The following is a 25,578-nucleotide window of genomic DNA, read 5'->3' as shown; positions in this document are numbered from 1 at the left end:
AAAAGGCAGAGGAGAGAACCAAAGGCCCGGCCTGGCCCCGCGGGCAGCCTGTGCAAGCCTGGGGCAGGCGCTGCCTTGCATTTCAAGTACTGCGCACGCAGAAGCCCAGAGTCTCCATAGGGTTATTCCTTGATTAGGAGATCGCATCTTAGGGCACGGCGCCGAAGGGCAGTTTAGGGTACTACATGCCCCTACATGTCTTCTGTACCAACTTGAACGCGTTTTCATTCATACCCGCCCCATCGTCACGCCTGCGAAGCTAGGTAGCCTCGCTGGGAGCTGACCTCGCCTAGGGAGGACGGCAACGAATCCCCGCCAAAGGCAGAATTGCAGAGTTCATGAGCGGGCTGCCGGGAGGGTGCGGGGACCACCACCAGACCAGATCGTGGCGTATAGTGTGGATGTGACCCCAAGGGAGCAAGCTGGCGAGCTCATGAAAACGCCTAAGCAGGTGAAGCACCCAGTCCTCTTGTTCAAGTCCCCCGCCTGCAGGCTATGGGGAAGTTAGCAGAAATGCTGCCCTCCCCCTTTATCCTGTCAGACTGTGCTCCACAAGAGCGCAGGCTGAAATGTCATCATGCTGAGATTGAAATTTGTTCCCTCTTTTAAATTATTTAGGTCTAGTGGATTGGAACTTTTTAGGCTGCAGTCATTTTCACCTTCCGGTCCCTCCCGGAACCGGGGTTGGGTGTGGGTAGGATCAGTATCTGTTCACCGGCAAAAGAGGAAATGTAAATAAATAACAAAAAAAGAGGATGGCAGTGAAAGAGCTGGAAGATGATCCAGGTGAAACGAAAGTGTTGATGACCAGCTGTTCTGGTGATCTGGGAGAGGGTGTACAACCTGTTCTGCCTGGGATTGTAATCCCTCTGAAGGAGCAGCTGTGCAGTTTGAGGTTGCATTAGTGGGACACACAAGTAGCCGCAGTAGCTAGAAATGCTATTTCCAAAACTCAGCTGGTTTGTCAGCTCTGACTTAATCTGGAGGAGACAGATCTGGCACCAGTTATCCATTCTCTAGTTACTCCCAGGCTGGACTGTTGCAGTGATTTGTGCATGGGTTTCCTTTAAAAATAGTCCAGACACTATGACACGGGTAGGCAACCTTTGGCACCCCAATTGTTGGTGAACCACAACTCCCATCATCCCCAGCCATAATAAATTGTGGTGGGGTGATGGGAGTTGTAGTTCAACAGTTTCTGGAGTGCCAAAGGTTGCTTATCCCTGAAATGTAGTTGCCATATTGATATGTGGGGCCCGAAGATCAGAGCATATTACTCCAATTTTATTTCATCTTCTTTGCTTGCTTGTTTCTGGGCTCAGTTTAAAGTATCTATATATTTAGTTCTCCTAGGGAGTACCCATCGCTAATCCCATGTGTGGCAGCTCTCATGAGAGTTTGTGAGCAGCTGCCGGACTAGGGACAGGGATGGGGAGAAAATGGCCACCGGGATGAGGAGGTGGCAGTGGGCTGGGCCAGCCACCAGGACGAGGAGGCAGTGGTGGTGGGCCTGGCCGCCAAGATGAGGAGGCGACAGTGGCGGGCCTGGCCACCAAGATGAGAAGGAAGTGGGCCCAGCCTGGTCACCGAGATGAGGAGGTGGCAGCAGCAGTCCTGACCCAGCCGCGAGGAGGAGGTGGTGGCGGGCCTGGCTGTTGGAATGAGGAAGTGGCTGCGGGGCGGCCTGGTTGCCAGAATGGGGAGGTAGTGGCAGGCCGGGCTGGATACTGGGAGCAGGCGGTGGGCAGGAGGAGGGGACGGGCCGGCTTGAAAGTCAGCCAGAAACCATGGCTAGGCGGGTGGGAAGCGGAAGTGGCAGCAGAGGGCCCAGCCCAGCTGCCGGGATGAAGAGGTGGGGGTGGCAGACCCAGCCCAGCTGCCCAGAGGAGGAGGTGGTGGGCCTGGCACTGTGATGAGGGAGTGGCAGCAGGCCGGCCCGGCCGCTGGAATCAGGAGGTAGTGGCAGGTGGGCTCGGCCACCGGGAGCAGGTGGTGGGCAGGAGGAGGGGACGGGCTGGCTTGAAAGCCGGCCAGAAACCACAGCTGAGGGGAGGGGAGAAGCAGGCCGGGCGGGCCATCAGAGGCGTAGATTCTCTGCGCCCGGCCCAACTAGTTTACCTTTAAAGCCCTAAATAGTTTAGTACCAGGTTACTCGAGGAACCACTTTCTCTCACATTGGCCTATTCAGCATTTATTTATTTATTTATTTATTTATTTATTTATTTATTTTTATTCATCAGATTTTTATGCTATTTATTATTTATTTATCCCCTGTTAACTTGGCAAAGAGGCACCTTTTTAACATGGTGATTCTCTTTATTTAGCAGGGGGAGAGTAACTGGCCCTAACCACCCCCAGCACAGCATCTCTCCAGTGATTGTTGCTGGTGTCTATCTCATGTTTCTTTTTAGATTATGAGCCCTTCAGGGACAGGGAACCACCTTATTTATATGTTATTTCTCTGTGCAAACTGCTTTGGAAACTTTTGTTGAAAAGTGGTATATTAATATTTGTTTTTTGTTTGTTTAAAATGTTTATACCCCTCCCCACCAATACACTACTACTTGGGGCAGTGCACAACATCAACGAAACAGATACAATAAAAAGTAAAAGATTAAAAAAGTTAAACAAGTTGAAAGAGGAGGTTAAAACCACATTTAAAATTACCTTTAAAAAGTTTTGAATTAAATGTTTTTAATAGAAAGCTGAAAATGCGGGAGGGGGGGCTTAAAAAAACAACAACTACCTACTCACCGTGTTTCTAGGTCATTTACAAAATTAATGTAGGATTTCCAGCAGAGGCTCTATTACAGGTATCTGTCAGCTGTTGCTTGAGATCAGACAAGTAGGTACAAAAGACAGGGCCTTTACAGTAGTGGCACCAAGTTGTGGAATGCCTTCTGGGAAATCTGCTGGGCTTCCTTGTTAGGATTTATAGGCATAACATTCCTATTCCAACAAGTCATGCTCTCCTCCCTCATTCTTCAGGATTGGGCAGTGGGAGGTGGCTTTTGTGTCATTGCAGGAATCACTGGAAGCAATTTCATGTATTTTATGTAGGATGTGTGCAGATTTTTTTTGTGTGTGTGTGTGTGTACACAAAATATGTAAATAGAAATCTAATCTGGTCATGAATCTGGGAGAGCAACTGCCCCCTTGTCTCACCGGCATGATGTTTATATGCCACCTTTCAACAAAAAATCCTCAAAGCAGATTGCAGAGTAAAAGGTGACTTACAAGCATGTTATAATAACGTTATGGTTGCCTTAACCTTGGCAATAGGGCAAAGAGCAAGCTCTCCCAGAAGAGACCTGACCTCTGGCTCTCCACACCAGATCTGGGGACAGAGTAGATGGTCATGTCTGGGAACTACGTTAGGGCTCCTCCTGATATATCCCAAACAGGTTCTTTATCTGGGTGGTGTTAAATGGGTGGTGCCTCTGGGCTGGCAGCCAACTCATCCTCCGTTGCCACCTCTGTTGCCAATGCACCATCTCACCAGTCAACTCACCAGTCAGCTTACCCTTTGTTGCTACCTCTGCTGCCACCCCTTCTTCTCCTGCTCCTTCTGCTACTGCTCTAACTTGTGTGGACCTTCCTTCTTATTCAGTACCTCCAGGGGTGATTTCCTGGACTCGATCTCATCCTTTTACCACCATTTCTGTTGTTCCTTTCTCCCTGTTCTTCTTGCCTTGTGGATTATCTTCTTCTACCCCTCGTTACTACTTTCTTCATCTGTGGACTGGAGGCTTTATCCTATTCAGTTTTTAGATTTTGCTTTTTATTTTCTTTGCACTTTCGCAGAGTTTCTTAATTTTATTCCTTTTAATTTTTCTTACTTTTATGTGAGTTCTCTTCTTTTTTTAATTTCTCTTTTGTTCTCTCAGGACCCCTGGCGAATGGCTATTGTTGGTGATGCCTTTTTTACTGATGGGAGCAATGGACAGATTATTTCAACAGTGACTGGCTTTGGGAATTATACTGGGAGGAGGAAGGTTTTGTTCTTCTAAGGAGGGAAGTTCCTGCCACTCAAGGCAGGCTCTCTCCTTTGTCCCTTCTTCCTCTCCTTCCAGTCTTAGTGATTGGATTGTAACTACCCATGGTTTCAGGATGCTGCTCTTCAATGCCAGATCTGTCTGTAACAAATCTTCTTCCATTTTTGATCTTCTTCTAGATGAACAGGCAGATTTGGCTTGCATCACCGAGACCTGGTTAGATCCGGATGGGGGTGTTTCCCTCACTGAGATGTGTCCACCTGGCTTCTCTGTGTTTCGTCATCCCCAAGGACATAGTTGGGGGGCGGGGCGGTGTTGCAGTGATTTTTAAAGAAGATCTTATGTTGATCAAGGGCCCCACCCTACAGGTGACGGAATGTGAATGTCTTTCTGTAAGTCTGGGTCAACGTGAGAAACTTGGGCTTCTCCTGGTTTATCGACCTCCTCGTTGTCCATCTGTTGCCCTTTCCAAGCTCCTTGATTTGGTATCAGGGCTGGTGATTATGACCCCTAGACTTATGGTTCTGGGGGATTTCAGTCTTCTGGCTCCTGATGGGGGTTCGATGGTCTGGGAGTTCATGAGCTCTATGGTTACCATGGGCTTATTGGAGATCATTTCGGGCCCAACTCATGTGGGTGGACATACCTTGGACTTGGTTTATCTATCGGAGCAGTGGCAGGCGGATCTGGTCATGGGAGACATTGCCATCTCTCCCCTGCCATGGTCCGATCATTTTCTGGTTAATATGCAGATTGTAGCAGCCCCCTGTCTCCCCCAGGACAGCACTACAACACGAATGGTCCGCCCCAGGCACCTTATGGATCCTGTCAGATTCCAGAAGGCTCTTGGGGACATTTCTTACAATCTGGTGGGCGTTTCTCCGATCCAGCTCATGGAATCTTGGAACTGAGGCCACGAAAGCGTTAGATGAAATCGCTTCCAAGCACCCTCTTAAGGTGCATGGAACCCGGCTCCCTTCCTTTCTGTGAAGCTTAGGGAGATGAAGCAAACCAAAAGACACTTGGAACGTTGTTGGAAGAAAACTGGTGGCAAAGTTCACCGAATGAGATTACTTGCTTATATTCAGGAATATTCTAGGACGATATTCTAGCCCCAGGTGTTGTAGCCTAGCCTTATAAGAAAGGTGCTCTAGGCCCTTGATCATCTTGGTTGCCCTCTTCTGCACCTTTTCCAGTTCTACAATGTCCTTTTTTAGATGTGGTGACCAGAATTGTACGCAGTACTCCAGGTGTGGCCACACCATAGTTTTGTATACAGGTAAGGGCATTATAATATTAGCAGTTTTCAATCCCCTTCCTAATGATCCCTAGCATGGAGTTGGCCTTTTTAACAGCTGCCACACATTGAGTTGACACTTTCAACGAGCTGTCCACCACGACCCCAAGATCCCTCTCCTGGTCAGTCACCGACAGCTCGGATCCCATCAGCATATACTTGAAGTTGGGGTTCTTCGTCCCAATGTGCATCACTTTACACTTGCCAACATTGAACTGCATTTTCCACTTTGTCGCCCACTCACCCAGTTTGGAGATATCCTTTTGGAGCTCTTCACAATCAGTTATGGATTTCACTATCCGAAGGACTTTGGTATCATCTGCAACTTTGGCCACCTCGCTGCTCACCCCTACTTCTAGATCATTTATGAATAAATTAAAAAGCACCAGTCCCAGTACAGATCCCTGGGGGACCCCACTTCTTACTTCCCTCCATTGCGAAAACTCTCCATTTATACCTACGCTCTGTTTCCTGTCTTTCAAACAGTTAGCAATCCACACATGTACTTGTCCCCTTATCCCATGACCGCTAAGTTTCCTCAGGAGTCGTTGATGAGGAACTTTGTCAAAAGCTTTTTGGAAGCCCAGGTATACAATGTCAACTGGATCACCTTGATCCACACACTTGTTGACACTCTCAAAGAACTCCAAAAGGTTTGTGAGGCAAGATTTACCTTTGCGGAAGCCATGCTGGCTCACTCCCAGCAGAGTCTGTTCTTCTAGGTGCTCTACAATTTTATCCTTGAGGATGCTTTCCATCAATTTGCTGGAACTGATGTTAAGCTAACTGGCCTGTAATTTCCCGGATCACCCTTGGATCCCTTCTTGAAAATCGGTGTTACATTTGCTACTCTCCAGTCCTCTGGTACAGAACCTGATTGCAGGTATAAGTTAAATATTTTAGCAAGGCGGTCAACAATTTCACATTTGAGTTCTTTGAGGACTCTTGGATGGATGCCATCCGGCCCTGGTGATTTGTTAGTTTTCAGTTTTTCCAGACAATTTAGAACATCATCTCTCGTCACTTCTATCTGGCTCAGTTCTTTAGCCACCATCCCCGGAAAGCCTGGTTCAGGAACAGGTATATGCTCAGTATCCTTTGCCATGAATGTTGGAGATGAACTTCCAGTGCATCGACCTTTTGCACCAACTGTCCTAATGACCACTAGGGGGCATTGGGGGTAGAGACAGTCAGTCAGGGTCTCCCTATCTGTCCCTACTCTATGACCCCTGAACTGACTCCGCAGCACTTCCTGTGCTGAGTCACAATCCTTCCTTTCCTCCTAGAGAGCAGATGGAAACATCTCTCTCTCTCTCTCCTTACCTATCCATTATGTAGTCCTTTAGATTAGATATAGGTCTTTCCTATTTAAGTGTATTTAACCCATAAATATTTAGTGTTTAGTCATACAAGGATCTCCATGTGTTTTCTCTAAATAGCTGCAATATCCAAACTATCCTCTGCTACCTACTCTGTAACTGGAGTGTGTGCTCATTCCTTAGTGCTCTGCTGTTTTACCTACTGTGGGTAAATATCAACAACCTCTAACAGTGAAGACGGATGCAAAGAACTCATTTAGCTTCTCTGCAACCTCCATGTTCTCCTTAATAATCCCTTTCACTCCCGCATTGTCTAATGGTCCAACCGCCTCCCTGGCAGGTTTCCTGCTTCTGATGTATTTAAAGAAGTTTTTGTTATTCTCCTTGATGCTTTTAGCTAAATGTTCCTCAAACTCTCTATTTGCCTCCCTTATTGTCACCTTGCATTTCTTTTGCCAGAGTTTGTGTTCCTTTCTGTTCTCTTCATTTGGACAGGCCTTCCAGTTTTGGAAGGAAGTCTTCTTCCCTTTTATGGCTTCCTTGACAGTACCCGTTAGCCATGCTGGCATCTCCCTGGACTTAGTGGTACCTTTCCTCTTTTTGGGTATACATTCTAACTGGGCTTCTAGTATTGTGGTTTTGAGTAAACTCCATGTACTCTGGAGTGAAGTGACTCTCCTGATTTTCCCTTTCAGCTTCCTTTTCACCATACTTCTCATTTTGGAGAAGTTTCCTCTTCTGAAATTCAAAATGTCTGTGTTAGACATCCTTGGTGATTCTCTCCCCGCATGTATGCTGAATTTGATGGCACTATGGTCACTGTTCCCTAAAGGGTTGATGACACTGACATCATACACCAGGTCCTGGGTGCCACTCAGAATTAAGTCCAAGGTTGCCTTCTCTCTGGTCGGTTCCAAGACCAGCTGTTCTAGGGCACAGTCATTTAGCGTATCTAGAAATTTGACCTCTTTGTCATGAACTGACTGTGAATTTACCCAGTCTATATGTGGGTAATTGAAGTCACCCATTATTACAGCCCTGCCTCTCCTTGACACCTCCCTGATTTCCTGCTGCAGCTCCCAGTCACTGTCAGCGTTTTGATCAGGAGGGCGATAGCACGTCCCCAGTAGCATGTTCCCTTTCAGGCCTTGTATGGTCACCCACAGGGTTTCTATGGAGGACTCCAGTCCACCTACAGTAGGTTTTCTACTTTGTTAGTCTATCGCTTCTTTAACATACGATGCTACTCCACCTCCAAGGTGCCCCTCCCTGGCCTTTCTATAGAGTTTATATCCAGGGATAACAGTGTCCTACTGGTTCTCACTCTTCCACCATGTTTCTGTTGTTTCTGTCATGTTTCTTTTGGACTCCCGCTTCCTGCTTGAGCAGCAGGTGGAAGCTACGGCCAGAAGTCCTTTTGCTCAGCTTCATCTAGTTTGCCAATTACGCCCTGACCTTGATCGGCAGGCATTAATGACAGTGACCCATGCCCTTATTATCTCCCGTTTATATTATTGTCACGCTCTCTATCTAGGGTTACCTTTGAGGACGATTGGGAAGCTGCAGTTGGTCCAGAATGCAGCCACTCGCCTACTCATGGGTGCCACAAAATATGACAGGCTAACACCTCTCCTATAGTCATTGCACTGATTGCCTATTCGCTTCTGAGCTCAATTTAAGGTCCTGGTTCTGACCTTCAAAGCCTTGCGGGGCTTGGTGCCTGTCTACCTACAGACCTGCCTCTCCCATCCAGTTACATCCTGTCCGGTTAGATAATCTCAAATGGCCCTTCTGTTGGTTCCTGATTTCCGAGATGTTCGGGGCTCTAGGACCCATGAAAGGGCCTTTTCGGTTGCTGTCCTGCTCCTTTGGAACTCTCTGCCCCTACAGATCCAGCTAGCCCCTTCCTTACCAATCTTCAAATAGCTATTGAAGACTTTTCTTTTTCGCCAGGCTTTTGCCCTGTAGTTTATTTTTCTGTTCTTTGGTAGTTATTTTAGTTTTTAATTTAGAATATAATTTTTAATGTTGCCTGTTTGCATCTTCGGAGTGGGCGGTATATTAAATGTCTCAAATAAATAAATTAATGCCAATCACCCACACACAGAGGAAAAGCTTGAAAGTTTATTTCTGCAGAAATCAAGGCTATCAGGGCGAACCCAAATCGAGAGTCCAGTCTTTTGTTTGTTAAAAGCATTTATACCCCAACATTAACATATGCATTCTCTTCCCCCACCCTCTTTGCCATTTGATACATGAAAGATAATACATAGATGGACAGCAGAGAAGATCCAGGCCCAGTTGACATTTATGACCTTGTTCCTGCCTTTTTGTTGTTCTTTGAGAAATCTTAACACCAACTTGCTATAGTTGAATTACATCCGAGATGGCCCCTCGGCTCATCCCTTATCTTTAAGGCCGAAGGCCCTGTTCAGTGTTAGAACAAGGGGAGTGTGAAGGCTGTATACATTCAGGAATGCAAAAGCGGGGGCCCCTACAGGTCTTGGAAAGTTCAAGCCTCTTGCTAACTGGAATATTTCTAACTAAACTAAAATGGAGACTAGGAAATAAAATGGAGTCACTTTGGTTCATATCTCAAACATATCACTCCTGCCACACATTCCTTTCTGGAGACAGCTGGCTTGAATAGCTGTTAGAATCCTTATAGTGATGTGGATGGGGCTCATTCCTGGGTCCGCTTAACCAATCAGTCAGACACAAGGATTGGGAATCATTAATTGAGGTTTTATTGCTTCTGCAGATAGCAATAGGTAATCAGTAGGCTCATGCTCTCAAACCGATTAGTTTGGTTACAGGTGCACCTTACATTTATACAAACAATCTAAATGGTGCTGACACCATAGACACAGTATGGTGGTCTGAGTATCTAGTATGCATGAGAATTGTTCATCTGGTGATTACTCCTTATTTGGTTAGATCCTGTTTTCTAGCAGTGGGAACCTTAGTTGTGTTAGCAAGTCTCATAGATACAATTTAGCTGGAGAGAGATAATGATGTTAATCATGAGAGGCAGTGATGTCCCTGAGTTAGGTTAGGTTACATTAAGTTAAAATGAGGTTTTCTAGGCAAAAATGAAGTTTCTTTGGTTTTATAAACACATCAATAGGAGGGGGCTTGATAAAGTTGCCCTCTTGCCTTATCAATGGCAGTGGGAGGTGTCATTGGAATATCTCATTAGGAGAGATGCCTAGCTTGTCTTTTCCCTTCCAGGGGAAAAATGTGGTTGTGAAAACCACTGCAGATCCACTACAGCATCTGTGTGAAAAAGGAAGTGGAAAAGGAGCCCCATCAACTCACTTGCCAGGAGTTTCCCCCCCAGTCCCTTCCAAACATTGGAGCCAGGCCTAGTTTTATAGTTTTCTGTTTAACATAAGAGAGAATGGGTGCAAAATAATTCTGATGGATTCCATTTTCACAGGTTGCGCCAAAATGGCAGAGAACAACCCTTCACCTCGTCCTTGCATGGCATGTCTGAATGAATATTGTCAGAGAAGGCACTTAATCTTGGAGTACAGAGATGTTGATGTGACAGGCCCCCCTCATGATCGTAGGTAAGATGATGAAGACTGTCAAGAGAGAATGTGAAGAGAAAATATCACACACACCCCAGTTGAACATTATGTAAACCTTGACAGGTCAGGATGCCTATTATTATAGTAGCTAAAGGCCTAGTGTTTATTGGTTGGGTTGGGAAAGAAAACGCTAGTCCTTTCCTCAAAATTCTTTCATCCCCTCTGAACTTGCCAGTCATATTAATATCCACACCCCTTGGTTACATCACCGAAATCCTGTGTTTAGGGCACTCCCTCCCACTGCTCTCGGGCTGGCCCTCCCCCTCCCCCCGCTCTCGGGCCTGCTGCACGGACGTGCGCGCCTGCTGGCCACACACATCCCCACACATCGGCTAAGCAAATTAAGTATATAGACGAATTAAGTAGATAGATAATAATTATGTTAAAATTCCCTATAGTCTCATTGTCTATATAATATCAGTTCATAGTAATCATAATATTCATATTCATAATATTAATAGTTGTGTTGTGACCAGCTTCCCCTCCCTCTAAAGAGTTAACCAGAAGTGAACCCTGTCTTGACTGACAGGCTGGTGAACTCCAGGGCTCAGCCATTCAGTACACCAGGTGGGTGGGACCTAGAGAGCTGTTGCCAGGAAGAAGGGAGTTCTTTGTTGAGAGAAGATAGGCTGGAGGGGCACAGGAGGTCATGTGGCCAAGGAGGTTGGCTGCAGGAGGATAACTGTAAAGCCTGGGAAGACAGGATTACAGGAGGCTTGTTATTTCATCAGGAGTTTAGTGAGTTTAAGGAAAAGAGAGTTTAATCTAGGGAAAAGTTTTAGTCAGACTTTGTGTTAGAGATGTTATATTTCTTTGTTGTCTGTGCTCTGCATATCCTGCATAATGTTCTATTATAGTTTACTTGCAATGTAATTGAAATAAGAAACACTGGCTTACGCTCAATACACCTAGGGCGTTGCAAAAGCCTCTGTAAACATTTAAGTGTGTAATGACTATTATGAAGTGCTTGCATGATAGAAAATGGAAGATGGAATTAAGCCTATTTTTAAAACTTTATACTGTAGGGATGGGAGATTTATTTGCTATAGACACCATTTTCTGTTTGCTCAAGACATCAGTTTCTGTTTATGTGGCATGTTTGCTTGCTTCTAAGGACAAACATTTCAAGTTTTAATAAGTATATTTTTGGTAGGGTTTTTTAAAAAAGTATTTTGATTTATGTTCTTCATTGCAGATTCACAGTAATGGTCGTAATAGACAATAGAAATTATAGGCCAGCAACAGGTAAAACGAAGAAGGACGCAAGATATAATGCAGCAGAATTAGCTTGGGAAACCATACAACAAGAAACGCTGGTATGTGGAAAGTATCGGTTGCATGCACTGTAATAGAGATGATGTTCTGGGAAACTTATTTTGGCCAGAAAAGAACAATAACTCTTTTGAGCACTCACCATCTGTAATACATAAAAGCCAGTTCCCAATATTCCACTAAAAGAGAACACAGAATAGTGATGTATAGATGAAAATAAGAAGCTGCCTTTCACCGAGTCAGACCATTCGTCCATCTAGCTCAGTGTTGTTTACATTGACTGGCAGTGGCTCTCCAAGATTTCAGGCAGGAATTTTTTCCAGCCTTACCTGGAGATGCCAGGGTGTGAAACTGGACCCTTTTGCATTCAAATAGATGCTCTACCACTGAACTAAAGCCCCAGCCTGTAAGGGAATATTTTATAGCACTCTATTATATATTTGGATGGGACTCACCATTTTGTTGTGAGTCCCATCCAGATGGACCCAGCTTAGCAAAGGGGACAAATTCATGCTTGCTACCACAGGACCCCATGAAGGAAGGTTCAATGATTAGTGATTAGGTTATCAGGGGGAGGGGAGGATTTTTCCCAACCGTTCTTTTGAGTTCAACCCTTCATTTTGTTCTTTCCAAAGAAATCAAAACAAGCAAAAACCCTTACCAGTCTCCCCTGCCCACCAAAGTTTCAGAAAACCTCTCATGCTTTGGGGTAGAACTGTCAACATTCTTGACTATTCGTTCTCGACTGTCAGCCTTCTTGACTATTTACCAGGCCATTGGAGATGGCTTAACATTCTCTTACAAAAAGCATCTAAATATTCAAGTATATTAATATTGCACATTAGCCTACAGCAGTGTTCTTCATTGTAAGGCCTGGGAGCCAGTGGCGGTTACCATCAAGCCTAAGTGCGGCTCCCTGGCTATTTGTTTATTAGGCCTATGTGCAGCTTCAGCCAAAGCCAAATACGCTGCACTGCTTCCCTGACACTGTGCAGAGGTGACCGTATCCATCACACAGTGCTGCACTTTCCCCAGTGCTAGTGAGTCTCCTTCAGGGAAATGGAACCCTGTCAGGCACCATGCTCCTCTTTGAAGATTCACATGGAGCACTGAGAAGTGTAGCCTCCCCCACACAGGCCTTCCCAGCAATCCATATGCACCTTCTAAGATGGTGCCGGGGCTTGACAGGACTCTGTTTCTCTTTTCTCTTCCCCAGCCTCCACCCACAGTGCTGGCAAAAGCAGCACAGCACTCAAAAGTGGAAAGTGGATCCTACACTGAAAGGTGTTTTTTTGTTTTTTTGCCAAAGTGGCCCCTGGCTTGAAAAGATCACTGCCCTATACGTTGGGTAACAGCCTTAAACAAATATGCAAATAAAAATATGCAAATCTGGTGTCTTGCAATGGATCATCGGGCGATTCATTTTTGTTTCACCCTTTCATATGCTCAGCCACCAACTTTCCACTAAAAATCTAAACCTCTTCTCTGCCTCACTCCTAATTCCACCTGAGTCAATCTGCAATGAATCAAATCTTAATAACGAAGTAGTTTTGCATAAATGTATTCTATCTATATTATATAAATATGATATATCTATATGTATATTACAATTTATATACTGTATCTGCAGTCATAGCTGTTATGGATGGGCACGAACAGGTTCAGTGGTCTTTTTAAGGTCTGCCCAACCAGTTCAGAAGGTTCGACTGAAGGTTGAACCAGTGGCGGGGGTTTACCTTTAAGGTTCAGGGAGCATGCTCTTACCCAGCCACTTCATTTCTCCCACCGGCACTGTCCTTAACAGTCCCACAGGGCAGCTGTAAACCCTCTTGCCGCCCCAGTGCACATCAGACTGGAAGTGACCACACACATATTGGCCACTTCTGGTCAGACGTCCACTGGGGTGGTAATAGGGTATACATCTGTCCTGCAGAACCACTTTTAAGGACTGCGCCAGCGGGGGGAAATGGGAGGGGGAGGAGCACCCTCCCCAAACCTTAAAGGTAACCCCCTACCCGGCGGCAGTTCGGCCTTTGGTCGAACCATGCACACCCCTATACCTGTGTGGAACTAGGTCTTCACCCTTGCTTTGGGTGCAAGTGGTTGTCACAGTGGGTATGAGAAAAGTGGAACTTAGTATCCCTCTTCTTAAATAATTTTGCCTGTGTTTGCTAAATGCAGGCAGGGGAAGGGGAACTGTTGGGGCCTGTTGGCCCTTCCCGCCTGACATCAACAGACTTTCATTCTGCTAATAACAGTCATCAAACTTTATGGTTCTTTGTTAATGGTTATAATTTCTTGTTTAAAAACTTAAACAAACATGCTCTCTGCACCCTTGGTAGCTTTTGTGAGCAAGGCACCCCTAGCATTTGTGAACAAGGCACCCCCATTATGTACATGGGTATACCCCATTGCTCATGAATGCTGAATATGTGGCTGTAAGGGGCGTGGCCAGCAGGTTATTTGGCATTAGGGGCAGGGCCAGCAGAGTCCAGTGAACGTGGGGAGAATCACTGGAGAAGAGGTCTTCATCAGAACAATATCCTGCAAAGTGTCAGTCCCTGCTACTAAGGTGGAACGTAAAGCTCAACGTAAGAGCAGACATGGCCCAGCCATGTAGTGAGGAAATCTCTCTCTGGTCTTAAGTAAACTAATTTATGCATGTTGTTTATAGGCTTTGCAACAGCCGCTGCTGATTCCAGCCACACCGCCACCTCAGCAGCCAGAAGTGTCCCTGCCTCATGCAAACGTGTCAGAACCTTTGTCTCCAATGAACTATATCGCCTTGCTCAATGATTATGCACTAAGGAACAAAATACCTATTCAGTACAGTGTAGTGTCCAGAGGTGGAACGGATCATATGCCAATGTGAGATATCCATGATTCTTTGTTTTCAAAATATGTTTTCTAATGTCGTAGTGATGTGTAAACTTAGAGGGAATTCAGTTCAGCACTTGGACTTTTGTTATATTCGCTATTCTGTTCCCTTATCTCAGAACAGGAAGTCAGGGCCAATTTACATGTAACATAGGGCATGTGATTGGGTCCTGCTTGCTGCTTGTTGTTTTTTGCCTACTAAATGGCTTCTGGGCAGTCAAGATCGTGTAAAGAGAGACAACAATCTTGCAGGTTTCACAGCCAAGATGTCTGCAGTTATCAAGGACAAGAAAAGCTTGTTTGATGTTGGTAGCCTCATCACCAAAACACTTTCCTTTGTCACAATCAATAATAATGCCAGAGGAGTAGCTGCATTGGTCTGTTGTTGCAAAACCAAGAAAGCATCCTGTGACACCTGAAAGACTAACAATATAATGAATATATATGACAAATAATTATATACCACTTTTCAACAAATGTTCCCAAAGTGGTTTTACATAGATATAAATAAAATGGCTCCCTGTCCCAAAAGGGCTCACAATATAAATAAGAAACATAAGACAGACACCAGCAACAGCCACTGGAGGGATGCTGTGCTGGGGATGGATAGGGCCAGTTGCTCTCCCCCTGCTAAATAAAGAGAATCACCACTTTTAAAAGGTGCTTCTTTGCTCAGTTAGCAGGGGACTAATAACAAATATGTCATAGTATATGTTTTCATAGACTAGAATCCACTTCATCAGATACATGAAGGTCCTTGGTTGTTGGGTACTTACATATATGGAAACAGGGAATTAAAAGGAAAGGAAATGAGAAACCTAGCAGAGGGGAGGAAAAAGAGCCTATTTGCTTGCCATCCAGTGCTGCCCAGAGTGAGAGACTGGGTAAGTGCTGGTGGCTTCTGTTGCTCCCTCCTGCTTCAGCTTCCCCTGTGGGACTGTGGCCTGCTGCCTCTGGGCAACATCTGTGGGGAGAGTATGTGCAGGACTGGGGCTAGGGGTAATTGACAGCAGTTCATGGAGTTGCCTGCCCAGTCCTGGGCCTTTATAGGAGCACTGCCTATGGTGGTCGCCCCTTTGGGGAAGCCACTTCGAGGGTAACAAGGGCGAGGGCCAGGTGATGGCTCAGGATCCCTTGTGGTGTGTAAAGGTGGGTGCGTATTTTAATTTGGCTTCTGTTTTAAAATCCTGGGTGAGTTGAGTATTTTAATGTGTCTGGGTTTGTCTGAAGATGGGGAGACAGGGAGTGTATTCACTGATTATGTGGCAGCTATTTCAGTGGTGGTGGGGAATAGAAGAAGTAACGTTGACAGGTCAGCAGGCCATTGCAGGGAAAGGGAAATCAGAAGGTTAACTGCTGTCTCCCCTTCTGGCTGTCCTGCCAGCTCTTTGACCTTGGAAAGCAATGCCAACCACCCGCAGAGCCTTGTTTTGCTCCTTTGTAATGCCATGTCGGTCCAGAATAAACCTGAAATCATCTGTGATCTGATTCTGGATGAAGGGGCTGACCTTGTATGTATCACAGAGACTTGGTTGGGGGAGGCTGGTGGCCCAGTCTAGTCCGAGCTTCCCCCCTCCAGGGTACTCTGTTGAGGAGTAGGGGAGGGGACGTGGGTGGGGAGGTGGAGTGACTGTGGTATATAAGAACAATATCTTCCTTGCCAGCATCCCTGTCGAAGTGTGGTATATAAGAACAATATCTTCCTTGCCAGCATCCCTGTCGGAGTGTCTGACCATATTGAATGTGTGTACTTAAGTTTGACGACCAGGGATAGACTGGGACTTCTGTTGGTGTACCGATCACCACACTGCCTAACGGAGTCCCTAACTAAGCTGACGGACTTGGTCTCAGGCTTGATGTTGGAGTCTCCCAGACTTGTGGTGCTGGATGACTTCAGTGTTCACTTTGGGACCAATTTGTCTGGGGCAGCTCAGGAGTTCATAGTGGCTATGATGGCTATAGGCCTATCACAAGTGGTCTCGGGACTGATGCATATTGCTGGTCACACGCATGATCTGGTCTTTAACTCTGAACAGAGTGGTGTTCCATGGATGGGGACTCCGGTGATTTCCTCATTGTCATGGACAGACCACCATCTGGTTAAGGTTGGACTCACAACAACGTTTCACCTCCTCAGGGGCAGGGGGCCCATTAAGATGGTCCACCCGAGAAGGTTATTGGATCCAATAGGATTCCAAGAAGCCCTGAAGGGATTTAGTGTTGGTTCTGCTGGTGATCCTGTCAATACTCTGGTGGAGAATTGGAATAATCAACTCACCAGGGCAGTAGATATGATCACTCCTAAGCATCCTCTCTGACCCACTTTGAAACTGGCCCCTTGGTATACGGAAGAACTATGGGGGCTGAAGCAGCGAGGTAGATGACTAGAGTGCAAGTGGAGAAAGACTCAACTTGAATCAGACAGATTATTCCATAGAGTGTATTTGAAGATCTATGCTCAGGAGATTTGTGTGGCAAAGAAGCTATTCTTTTCCTCCTGTATCGCATCTGCAAGTTCATGTCCAGCAGAGTTGTTCAGGGTTGTGAAGGGGCTTAAGTGCGCTCCTTCCCCCTTGAATCAGTACTTAGAACCAACAGTTACTCACTGTGACTCTTTAATGAGGTTTTTTTGTGGACAAAATCTCTTGTGTCGGGCCAACTTAGATTCCTACTCCACAATTGTTACAGAGTCTGATGCCAAGGTGTCCAGCAGCTCCTCTTATGTGATGACCCTTGATCAATTTCAGTTTATGACTCCTGAGGGTGTGGACAAGTTTTTTTGGAATGGTGTGGCGTACCACCTGTCCTCTTGATCCATGCCTGACATGGCTTATACCAGGGTTTCTCAACGTGTGGGTCCCCAGATGTTATTGGACTTCAACTCCCATAATCCCCAGCCCCAGTGGCCTTTGGTTGGGAATTATGGGAGTTGAAGTCCAATTACATCTGGGGACCCACACGTTGAGAAACCCTGGCTTATACTATCTGTCAGGGAGGCTGTTGTAGAGGGCCTGGTAGAGATTATAAATGCTTCTCTGAGGGAGGGCAGGATGCCTCCTTGTCTGAAGGAGGCAATCATTAGACCGCTTCTAAAGAAGCCTGCCTTGGATCCCTCAGTGTTAAATAGTTTCAGGCCTGTTTCCAACCTTCCATGGCTGGGCAAGGTGATTGAGAAGGTGGTGGCCTCCCAGCTCACGGTGGCCTTGGAGGAAACGGATTGTCTCTAGACCCATTTCAAACTGGCTTCCAGGCGGGCTATGGGGTAGATTGCCTTGGTCGGCCTGATGTATGATCTCCAATTGGGAATTGACAGCGGGAGTGTGACTCTGTTGGTCCTTTTGGATCTCTCAGCAGCTTTCGATACTATTGGCCATAGTATCCTTCTGGAATATCTGAGGGGATTGTGGGTGGGAGGCACTGCTTTGCAGTGGTTCCACTCCTACCTCATGGGCAGGTTCCAGATGGTGTCTCTTGGAGACTGTTCTTCAAAATGTGAACTTTCGTATGGTGTCCCTCAGGGCTCCATATTGTCTCCAATGTTGTTTAACATCTACATGAAACCACTGGGAGAGATCATCAGGAGATTTGGTGCAGGGTTTTATCAGTATGCTGATGACACCCAAATCTCCTTCTCCATGTCAACCTCATCAGGAGAAGGCATAACCTCTCTAAATGCCTGCCTGGAGGCAGTAATGGGCTGGATGAAGGATAACAAACTGAGGCTGAATCCAGATAAGACAGAGGTACTTACTGTGCAGGTCAGAACTTGGGAGACGATATTGTTCTGCCCGTTCTGGGTAGGGTCACACTTCGCCAGAAGGAACAGGTACGCAGTCTGGAGATGCTTCTGGATCCAAACCTCTCCCTGGTGTTCCAGGTTGAGGCGGTGGCCAGAGGTGTTTTTTATTGGCTTTGGCTGATACGCCAGCTGCATCCATTTCTTGAGATGAATGACCTCAAAATAGTGGTACATATGCTGGTAACCTCTAGGCTGAATTATTTATTATTTATTTATTTATTTATTTATTTATTTGATTTATATACTGCCCTTCCAAAATGGCTCAGGGCGGTTTACAATTAAAACAAACTTATAAAACAATGAAAAGCTAATACAAATTAAAAACAATAACACAACTAACAATTTAAAAACATTTTAAAACAAAAATTAAACATTGTCCCCAGACCCCAGCTCAAGAAGACACGTAGACTTAGTATGGAAGAAAAGGGCCACAACTTTGTTAACTATTACACAAGGCATTACTGCAAACCAGGAATTACTGCAAATCACTCTATGTAGGGCTGCCTTTGTACGTTGTCCAGAAACTGCAATTGGTCCAGAACGCGGCGACCAAGTTGGTCTCTGGATCATCATGAGCCCCTGGTGGTGCAGTGGTAAAACTGCCGCCCTGTAACCAGAAGGTTGCAAGTTCAATCCTGACCAGGGGCTCAAGGTTGACTCAGCCTTCCATCCTTCCGAGGTCGGTAAAATGAGTACCCAGAATGTTGGGGGCAATATGCTAAAATCATTGTAAACCGCTTAGAGAGCTTCCAGCTATAGAGCGGTATATAAATGTAAGTGCTATTGCTATTGCTATTGCTATCTAGAAAAGACCATGTTACTCCTGTGTTGAAAGAATTACACTGGCTGCCTATACGTTTCCAGGCAAAATACAAGGTGCTGGTTATTACCTATAAAGCTCTAAACAGCTTAGGCCCTGGGTATTTAAGAGGAAGTTATCTTTACCATGAGCCCCACTGCCTGTTGAGATAATCTAGAGAGGTTCGCCTGTAGCTGCCGCCAACTCACTTGGTGGCTACTTGGGAACAGGACTTCTCCGTTGCTGCCCCTGGACTTTGGAATGTGCTCCCTGTTGAAATAAAAGCCTCCCCATCTCTGGCAACTTTTAAAAAGGTGTTGAAGACACATTACTCACCCAGGCTTTTAATTAGACTTATGGTTTAAAATTTTAATGCTGCTTTTAAATGATTTTGATGTTAATTTTTTAATGTTTAAATGATTTTAATTGTTCAGTTTTGATTTTAACTGTTAGTTGTTTTTATGTGTTGTAAACCACCCTGAGCCATCTCTAGAGGTGCGGTATATACATTACATACATACATACAATGTTGTCTGTGGGGCTTAAGGGCTAGAAATCACAAGACATGCAGTTTGTGTCAATTCTTATGTAAGCCTTAAAATAGAAGTTGGTAACCTTTCAGAACTTTTGTGCTGTCTGCAGGATGGGGACTCATAGTGCACCCTCTTCTGGGGCCCATGCATGCAAGGCTGGAGGGGGTAGTTGCAGCAGCAGCTGCTGCTGCTCACACCATGGGAGGAGAAGCAGGAGAAAGAAGGGTCCCGGTCCCTTGCCACCACATCCTGCACCACTGCTCTTCCTCCTCCACCACTGCCTCTTCTGCCATCTTCACCTCCACCACCACCGTGCTCTAACTCCCTGATAGCAACAACAGTGGCAGCATCAAGTGCCTGCTGTGCTCTACATTCTCTCGCCTACTGCTGACAGGAAGCAGCAAAGGAGAGGGGAATGGACCTGTTGCTATCAAGGAGTTAGAGCATGTTGGTGGTGAAATGATCTGGAGTGGCACTCATAACACTAATTCAGTTTGGACTGGCAGTGTGAGTGCACAATTCCTCCTCTCCTGCCCATGCGAGCCTCAAAATAATTCTGATTCATATTTAGATCAGAAGGAAACCAAGATTGATCTGAACTGACCAACCTTGGGTTTATTCTAACTAGTTTGCTTCAAATAAATCTAGATATGTAACCGACTTCAAGCTTTGGGTTTAGATCTTGGTTTATTTCAAACAAGTTGGTTTGAATAAACTAAGATTGCTCGGGGTTCGGGTTCATACAGCCAGGCTTTAACTGTGGTTCCATGTGACAAGTGAACTGGCCCAATTAGTGATCTGATTCCCCCCTCCCTTTTGCTATGTCTTCTAGCTTTTCGATGCAGTGTAAACGTGGTGATAAAGTTCTTGGTGAAGGTAAAGGAAAGAACAAGCAAACTGCAAAACTTAATGCAGCCAAGCTAGCTTATGAACAGCTAGTTCAGCCAGTTCCTAGGGTAAGTATTATATTTAGAGCAATGACAAAAATGAAAATTCATTAGCATTTATTTTTAGAATAATCAGATTTATTTTACATAGTTCATAATACCTTTTAGGTTACAAGAAATCATGCTGTCTTATAAGGTTATAGAAATAGCTTTTCAATGTCTTATTTTGACATAGATAGATAGAACTAAGTACATGTTAAAGTTAAATATTAGCTTTGAACTCTGATAAGCAATAATGCTTTAATTTAAAAAGTAAAGTGTAAACAACAAACTGCATGTATGTGATACATTATTTTTCTTGGAGATATAAATGAATTATTTCAGCTAAACTACAGTTGTATATAGGTAGCATCATGTGCAACTGAGTAATATGCAGTATTCCCTCTAAGGTGAGTACGTGTGTGCGCACACAAGTTTTTTTATGTCTGCTTAGTTAATTTTAGATCCCGATTAGGTTGAATCAGGAAAGTCCCATCTGAATGCAAGTCACACACACAGCCTTGATACTGCTGCCCAGAAAAACTCATTCTGTACACGGATGAAACAAATTAGGGTGGGTGGGGGGGACTGGTTATATAATTTGGGTTTTAGTCCATGTGGATTTTTTCTTTGTAGGTGTTGAGATATAATGTTGGTGGATTTGCCATGATTAAAAAATGTCAGTTGACATGGCAGATCTGGTGAGACAGAAATGTCTACATGTTTGCATGAATCTCTTCTCTGGACACTGTTGATGATTCATCATTCCAAGAAAGAGAGAGAGCCTTTTTGGTCCATCTGTCTCCTTTGGAGCATATAGTAGTTTGGTAGTTAGGATTCAGGTTAGTCATGACTGGTTTTGGGTGGGGGGATGACTGCGGAGTTATATATCTTTTAAAGCTGAAAATAATAGGTTGAATCTCAATTAGTACTTCCATGAGTGGAAGCAGTCGCCCCATTTCCCTCTGCATCCCTTTGTGTCCCCTGAAAATCTGTTCCTGAGATATAATTCCAGGGATATATTTGAGGGGCCTGGGAGGGATGGGGAGGATTGACAAAAACTGTCTTCCCCGCCCATTGCACAAACAAAATTTCTTCCAGTTGTAGAAGAACTAGTTGGAATCTAATTCTTTTTCTGAGGTGTAATGCTGAAGATTTTGCCTCAGTTTTTTCCTTCTCATCATGCAAGCTGACTGACTTCTCTGAGATACTAGCCTTCCCTCTCATTACAGTATGGCTCTTGACCTAGCTAGGTTTTTAACTAATGCATTTCAAAACAATTATATGGATAAATGTCTGGAAATATTGAAACATTTTGACCAATACTATGTGGTGAAAGCTTGGCTGTGCTGACACTTGTTTTAAAACTCTTGTCGGGGGCACAGTATAACCTGTGTGTATACTGTATTGAGTTATCCAAAAACCTTTGGTTTAAAATGAGATTTAAGATACTTTAAATTTTCACTCATGCTCTAAAAAGTGTAGAAATTGCAAGTTCAGGTGCCAATTTTATCTCTCTCCCACATAAACTCTAAAGACTTTGTGCAGTCTCATATACTATGCTGGCTTTAGAAATTAAGCTCCATGCATTCATACTTTGCCTTGGTTTTTCAGTTTGAGATTGGTCTGGGGAGGGATGCAACCCATTGGGCTGGGGTGGGGAGGCAAAAATTCAACAGGAACAGCTTTCTCAATTTCTTTCTAGAAATGCCTATGATGAATTTCTGTCTGATACATCTCTACAAGGCACAGTGCTTCTCCAAAATGCTACTTATATTGTAAATGTCCAGCCAGAAATTCACAGTTCAGGACATCTGGAGGCTTTACAGACAGGGCTGTTATCCTAAATCTCCTCCAGAAGAGAGTGTGTGCGTTCACACACCAGCCAAACTTACCCCAAAGTCCATTGAGATCCCTGGAAGCACTCCACCTACAAATCTGGCTTTGTCTTCTGAATTCTAGCTTATCTTGATGTATTTTCGAATTTTTAAAATGCTGGTTTTAAGTGGGGTTTTCTGAAAATGCTGGAGCAAGTAGGGAGAGGCACTGATGTAGAATCATTAATATAAGAGAGATACACCCTTTTAGGAATACAGATATAGGCTTTAGAAATCTCTCCCCCCCCCACAATTGGCTAGAAGGAAAACACGGAGGTATGCAATATGAACCTGCACCAAAAGAAAATCCAAGAGCGGAGGGGAGGGGCTTCTTCCCTCAATGCTGGGAGTGTAATTTGAAGTGGCTTCACTCAACATTTACCCCGCAGCATGAAGCCATGTGTGAATAAGTCCCTGGGGTCACCTTAACTGGCGCAGCGGAGAAATGCTTGACTGACAAGCAGAAGGTTGCCCGTTCAAATCCCCACTGATATGTTTCCTAGACTATGGGAAACACCTGTATCGGGCAGCAGCAATAGAGGAAGATGCTGAAAGGCATCATCTCACACTGCACGGGAGGAGGCAATGGTAAACCCCTCCTGTATTCTACCAAAAGAAAACCACAGGGCTCTGTGGGTGCCAGATTCAAAACCAACTTGACGGCACACTTTACCATTAACCTGCCGTGGCATAGATGGATGAGTATCTCTTCCCTTAAAGATATGAGTGGGATTATTCAATAAGACAAAATTTTCAGGATTTCTCATTGCTTAATTTTGCTATATTAGGTTCAGGACAATCTTCTGCCCCTTATCTAATAAGCCTGTAGCCACTGAATACCAGAACCCAGATTTGGATGAATTCAGACAACTTGAATTGTTCATTTACATGACAATAATTTCATTATGTGAGAATTTTTCCCCATTGGTGTTTATTGCTCATAGAAGCAACTGTTTCATTCTGAGTTACCATGGAAATTTTACACAGTCAGTTCGAATCCCCATTCAACCATGAAACTCACTGGGTGACTCTGGGCCAGTCATGTATCTCACAGGGTTGTTGTGAGGATAAACATAATCATGTACACCATTCTGAGCTCCTCGGCGGAAAAGCGGGATATAAATAAATAAATAAATAAATAAATGGGATGGAATGTATGCAAATACATTTCCTTTCATTGCCATTGCTACATTTTGTAGGGATTTGCAGGTACTGAATTATTCGATATTGTTTTCCAGATGGCAAGAAATGTTACCCCTACTAATTCATCCACAAGTCTGTCCGTTAATAATTCCCAAGGAACATCAGGCACATCTGCAAAGTAAGTTACCCATTTAGTGATGCCTTAACAGAGATTTGTAAATAGATATTTATCTGGTTGCCAGTTAGGTGCCTCTAGATGACCCAAACACAGCCTGCTGCTGCAGCATGTGAACTCACACAACTCTAGAGAGGCCCTCTAAACTGCTCTATCTGCACTTTGGGCCTGTCCTTTTTTCCATTATTTGCTTTCCAGGAGAAGACAGCATTCCAGCTAGGGGTTACCATAGCTTGCTTGTGTGATTCCTTGGCTAGGGAAAACTCTTGGGTGTGCTTCAGCTGTCTCCACGGTCTCTGTCTTTTCTCTTCTGTTAGATAGGAATGGAGTGTCAAGACAAGAGGAACTATAGTATGCTGCTTTGTTTTCCGTAGTGGCACACTATGTTTACCACTGCTGTAATCTCTCTCTCAATCTCAAGCGGGGAAATGCTTGACTAATAAGCAGAAGGTTGCTGGTTCGAATCTCTGCTGGTACTATATCAGGCAGCAGCAATATAGGAAGATGCTGAAAGGCATCATCTCATACTGCGCTGGAGGAGGCAATGGACAACCCCTCCTGTATTCTACCAAAGAAAACCACAGGGCTCTGTGGGCTCCAGGAGTTGAAATTGACTTGACGGCACACTTTACCTTTTATGCCAAGACAGGCCTGTCCTCTCATTCTTTTCACTGTGCAAGCTGCTTTGGGAACTTTTCTGTTCAGAAGTGGTATATCAATATTCTTAATAATAATGATTGGGAATGGCCATCATGCCATAAGCTTAAAGGAGGCTTCTTGTTACATATATTGTAATAATTGGGTCTGAAAAAAATAGCTCATTGCTAATGCTGCATGTTTTTTCAACCCATTTTTGCGAGTCAGGAGAGATACATTTTTTTTAAGTGTGTGCATTTGCTCCAAGGTTAAAACATTGTTCAAGCGAAGTATACAACTGCCTAATCCTAATCAGAGGTGGAAGTTTGGGGCAGTGTACAAATGCAGGAAAACCTCAGTATTTGTGGGGGTTCCGTTGCTCACCATTACCTCGGATAAGGAAACTGTGAATACCTAGTAATTAGGTATATGGCATTGTGGGGGTTAGATTCCTGTAGGCCTGAAAATCATGGACAAAATGGTGGGGTGGACATGAAATAAAGTGTCCTACTGTAGCCCACAGGCCTCCAGCAGTGCCCCCCAAAAGTGTCAGATTTTGGGGGTGGGTTGTGAAAAATCGTGATTTTCAGAGCTTTTTTTGGTCAAAATGAACCATAAAATGGCTCTTAGTCACAAAATGGCTGGCGACCCACCCCAGCCTGTGGATATGTGAAAATTAACCCTTTTTTTGGCTGATTTTTATCACGTATGCTGAGTTGGGTGCCGATTACCCAACAGCAGATATGCAAAACTGCAGGTGTTGGGTCCGTGAATGCCGAGATTTGCTTGTATGATAAAATAAAATAAAAACAATCTAGACAGAAGCAGTTCTTCTAGATTGAAACTACTGAAACCAAAAGGGTGTTCACTTGTTCACACCCCCACATTGTTGTGAACTACTCCTGGTTTCACACTCTGTATATGCTCAGAGGGAAAGAGGGAAAGTCACATCATACACAAACTGAATTGGTTCTTGGAGATGGTGACCATGTAGGATCTGGGCGCGCAAACAGAGACAGAAGGTTAAATGGGCTTTATTATAGAAAGTTGCTCATCAGGATAAAATAATCCAAATTAAATAAATGTTTCCGATTCAAAGTGTAGTGTAATGTGCCTAACTAACATATCTGTGTGCAATCAGTAATTACAGCTATCTAACTATCTAACAAATCCTAATAAAATATTTAGGGAGAAGCAGAGGAAGAAGGAAGAAGGGAGGGCTTAGGAGAGGGATAGCAGTGTTTAGTAGGGAGGGAAGAGGGATCCAAGGCTTGTGTAAGCAGCATATTACCAGGGTCAGAGGTTTGAGAGCGATGAAGCTTAGCTGAAGAAGAGAT

General features: G+C 44.6%; 1 protein-coding gene across 4 annotated transcripts in view; it reads left to right on the top strand.

The window, feature by feature from the left end:
• The window catches only part of EIF2AK2 (eukaryotic translation initiation factor 2 alpha kinase 2), a 64,439-nt gene that overhangs the window by 295 nt on the left and 38,566 nt on the right, over positions 1-25,578 (top strand). For all 4 annotated transcript variants that reach the window (XM_053303291.1, XM_053303282.1, XM_053303273.1 and 1 more), the window contains exons 2-6: positions 10,051-10,183; positions 11,400-11,520; positions 14,151-14,344; positions 20,317-20,440; positions 23,526-23,608. In XM_053303291.1, coding sequence (XP_053159266.1) covers positions 10,062-10,183; positions 11,400-11,520; positions 14,151-14,344; positions 20,317-20,440; positions 23,526-23,608 — 644 coding nt within the window. In that variant the 5' untranslated portion in view covers positions 10,051-10,061. The remainder of the gene's footprint in view (positions 1-10,050; positions 10,184-11,399; positions 11,521-14,150; positions 14,345-20,316; positions 20,441-23,525; positions 23,609-25,578) is intronic.

The sequence above is a fragment of the Hemicordylus capensis genome, chromosome 1 (assembly GCF_027244095.1).
Source record: "Hemicordylus capensis ecotype Gifberg chromosome 1, rHemCap1.1.pri, whole genome shotgun sequence".
NCBI classification, from domain to species: Eukaryota; Metazoa; Chordata; class Lepidosauria; order Squamata; family Cordylidae; genus Hemicordylus; species Hemicordylus capensis.
This window is presented reverse-complemented; position numbering and strand designations above follow the sequence as displayed.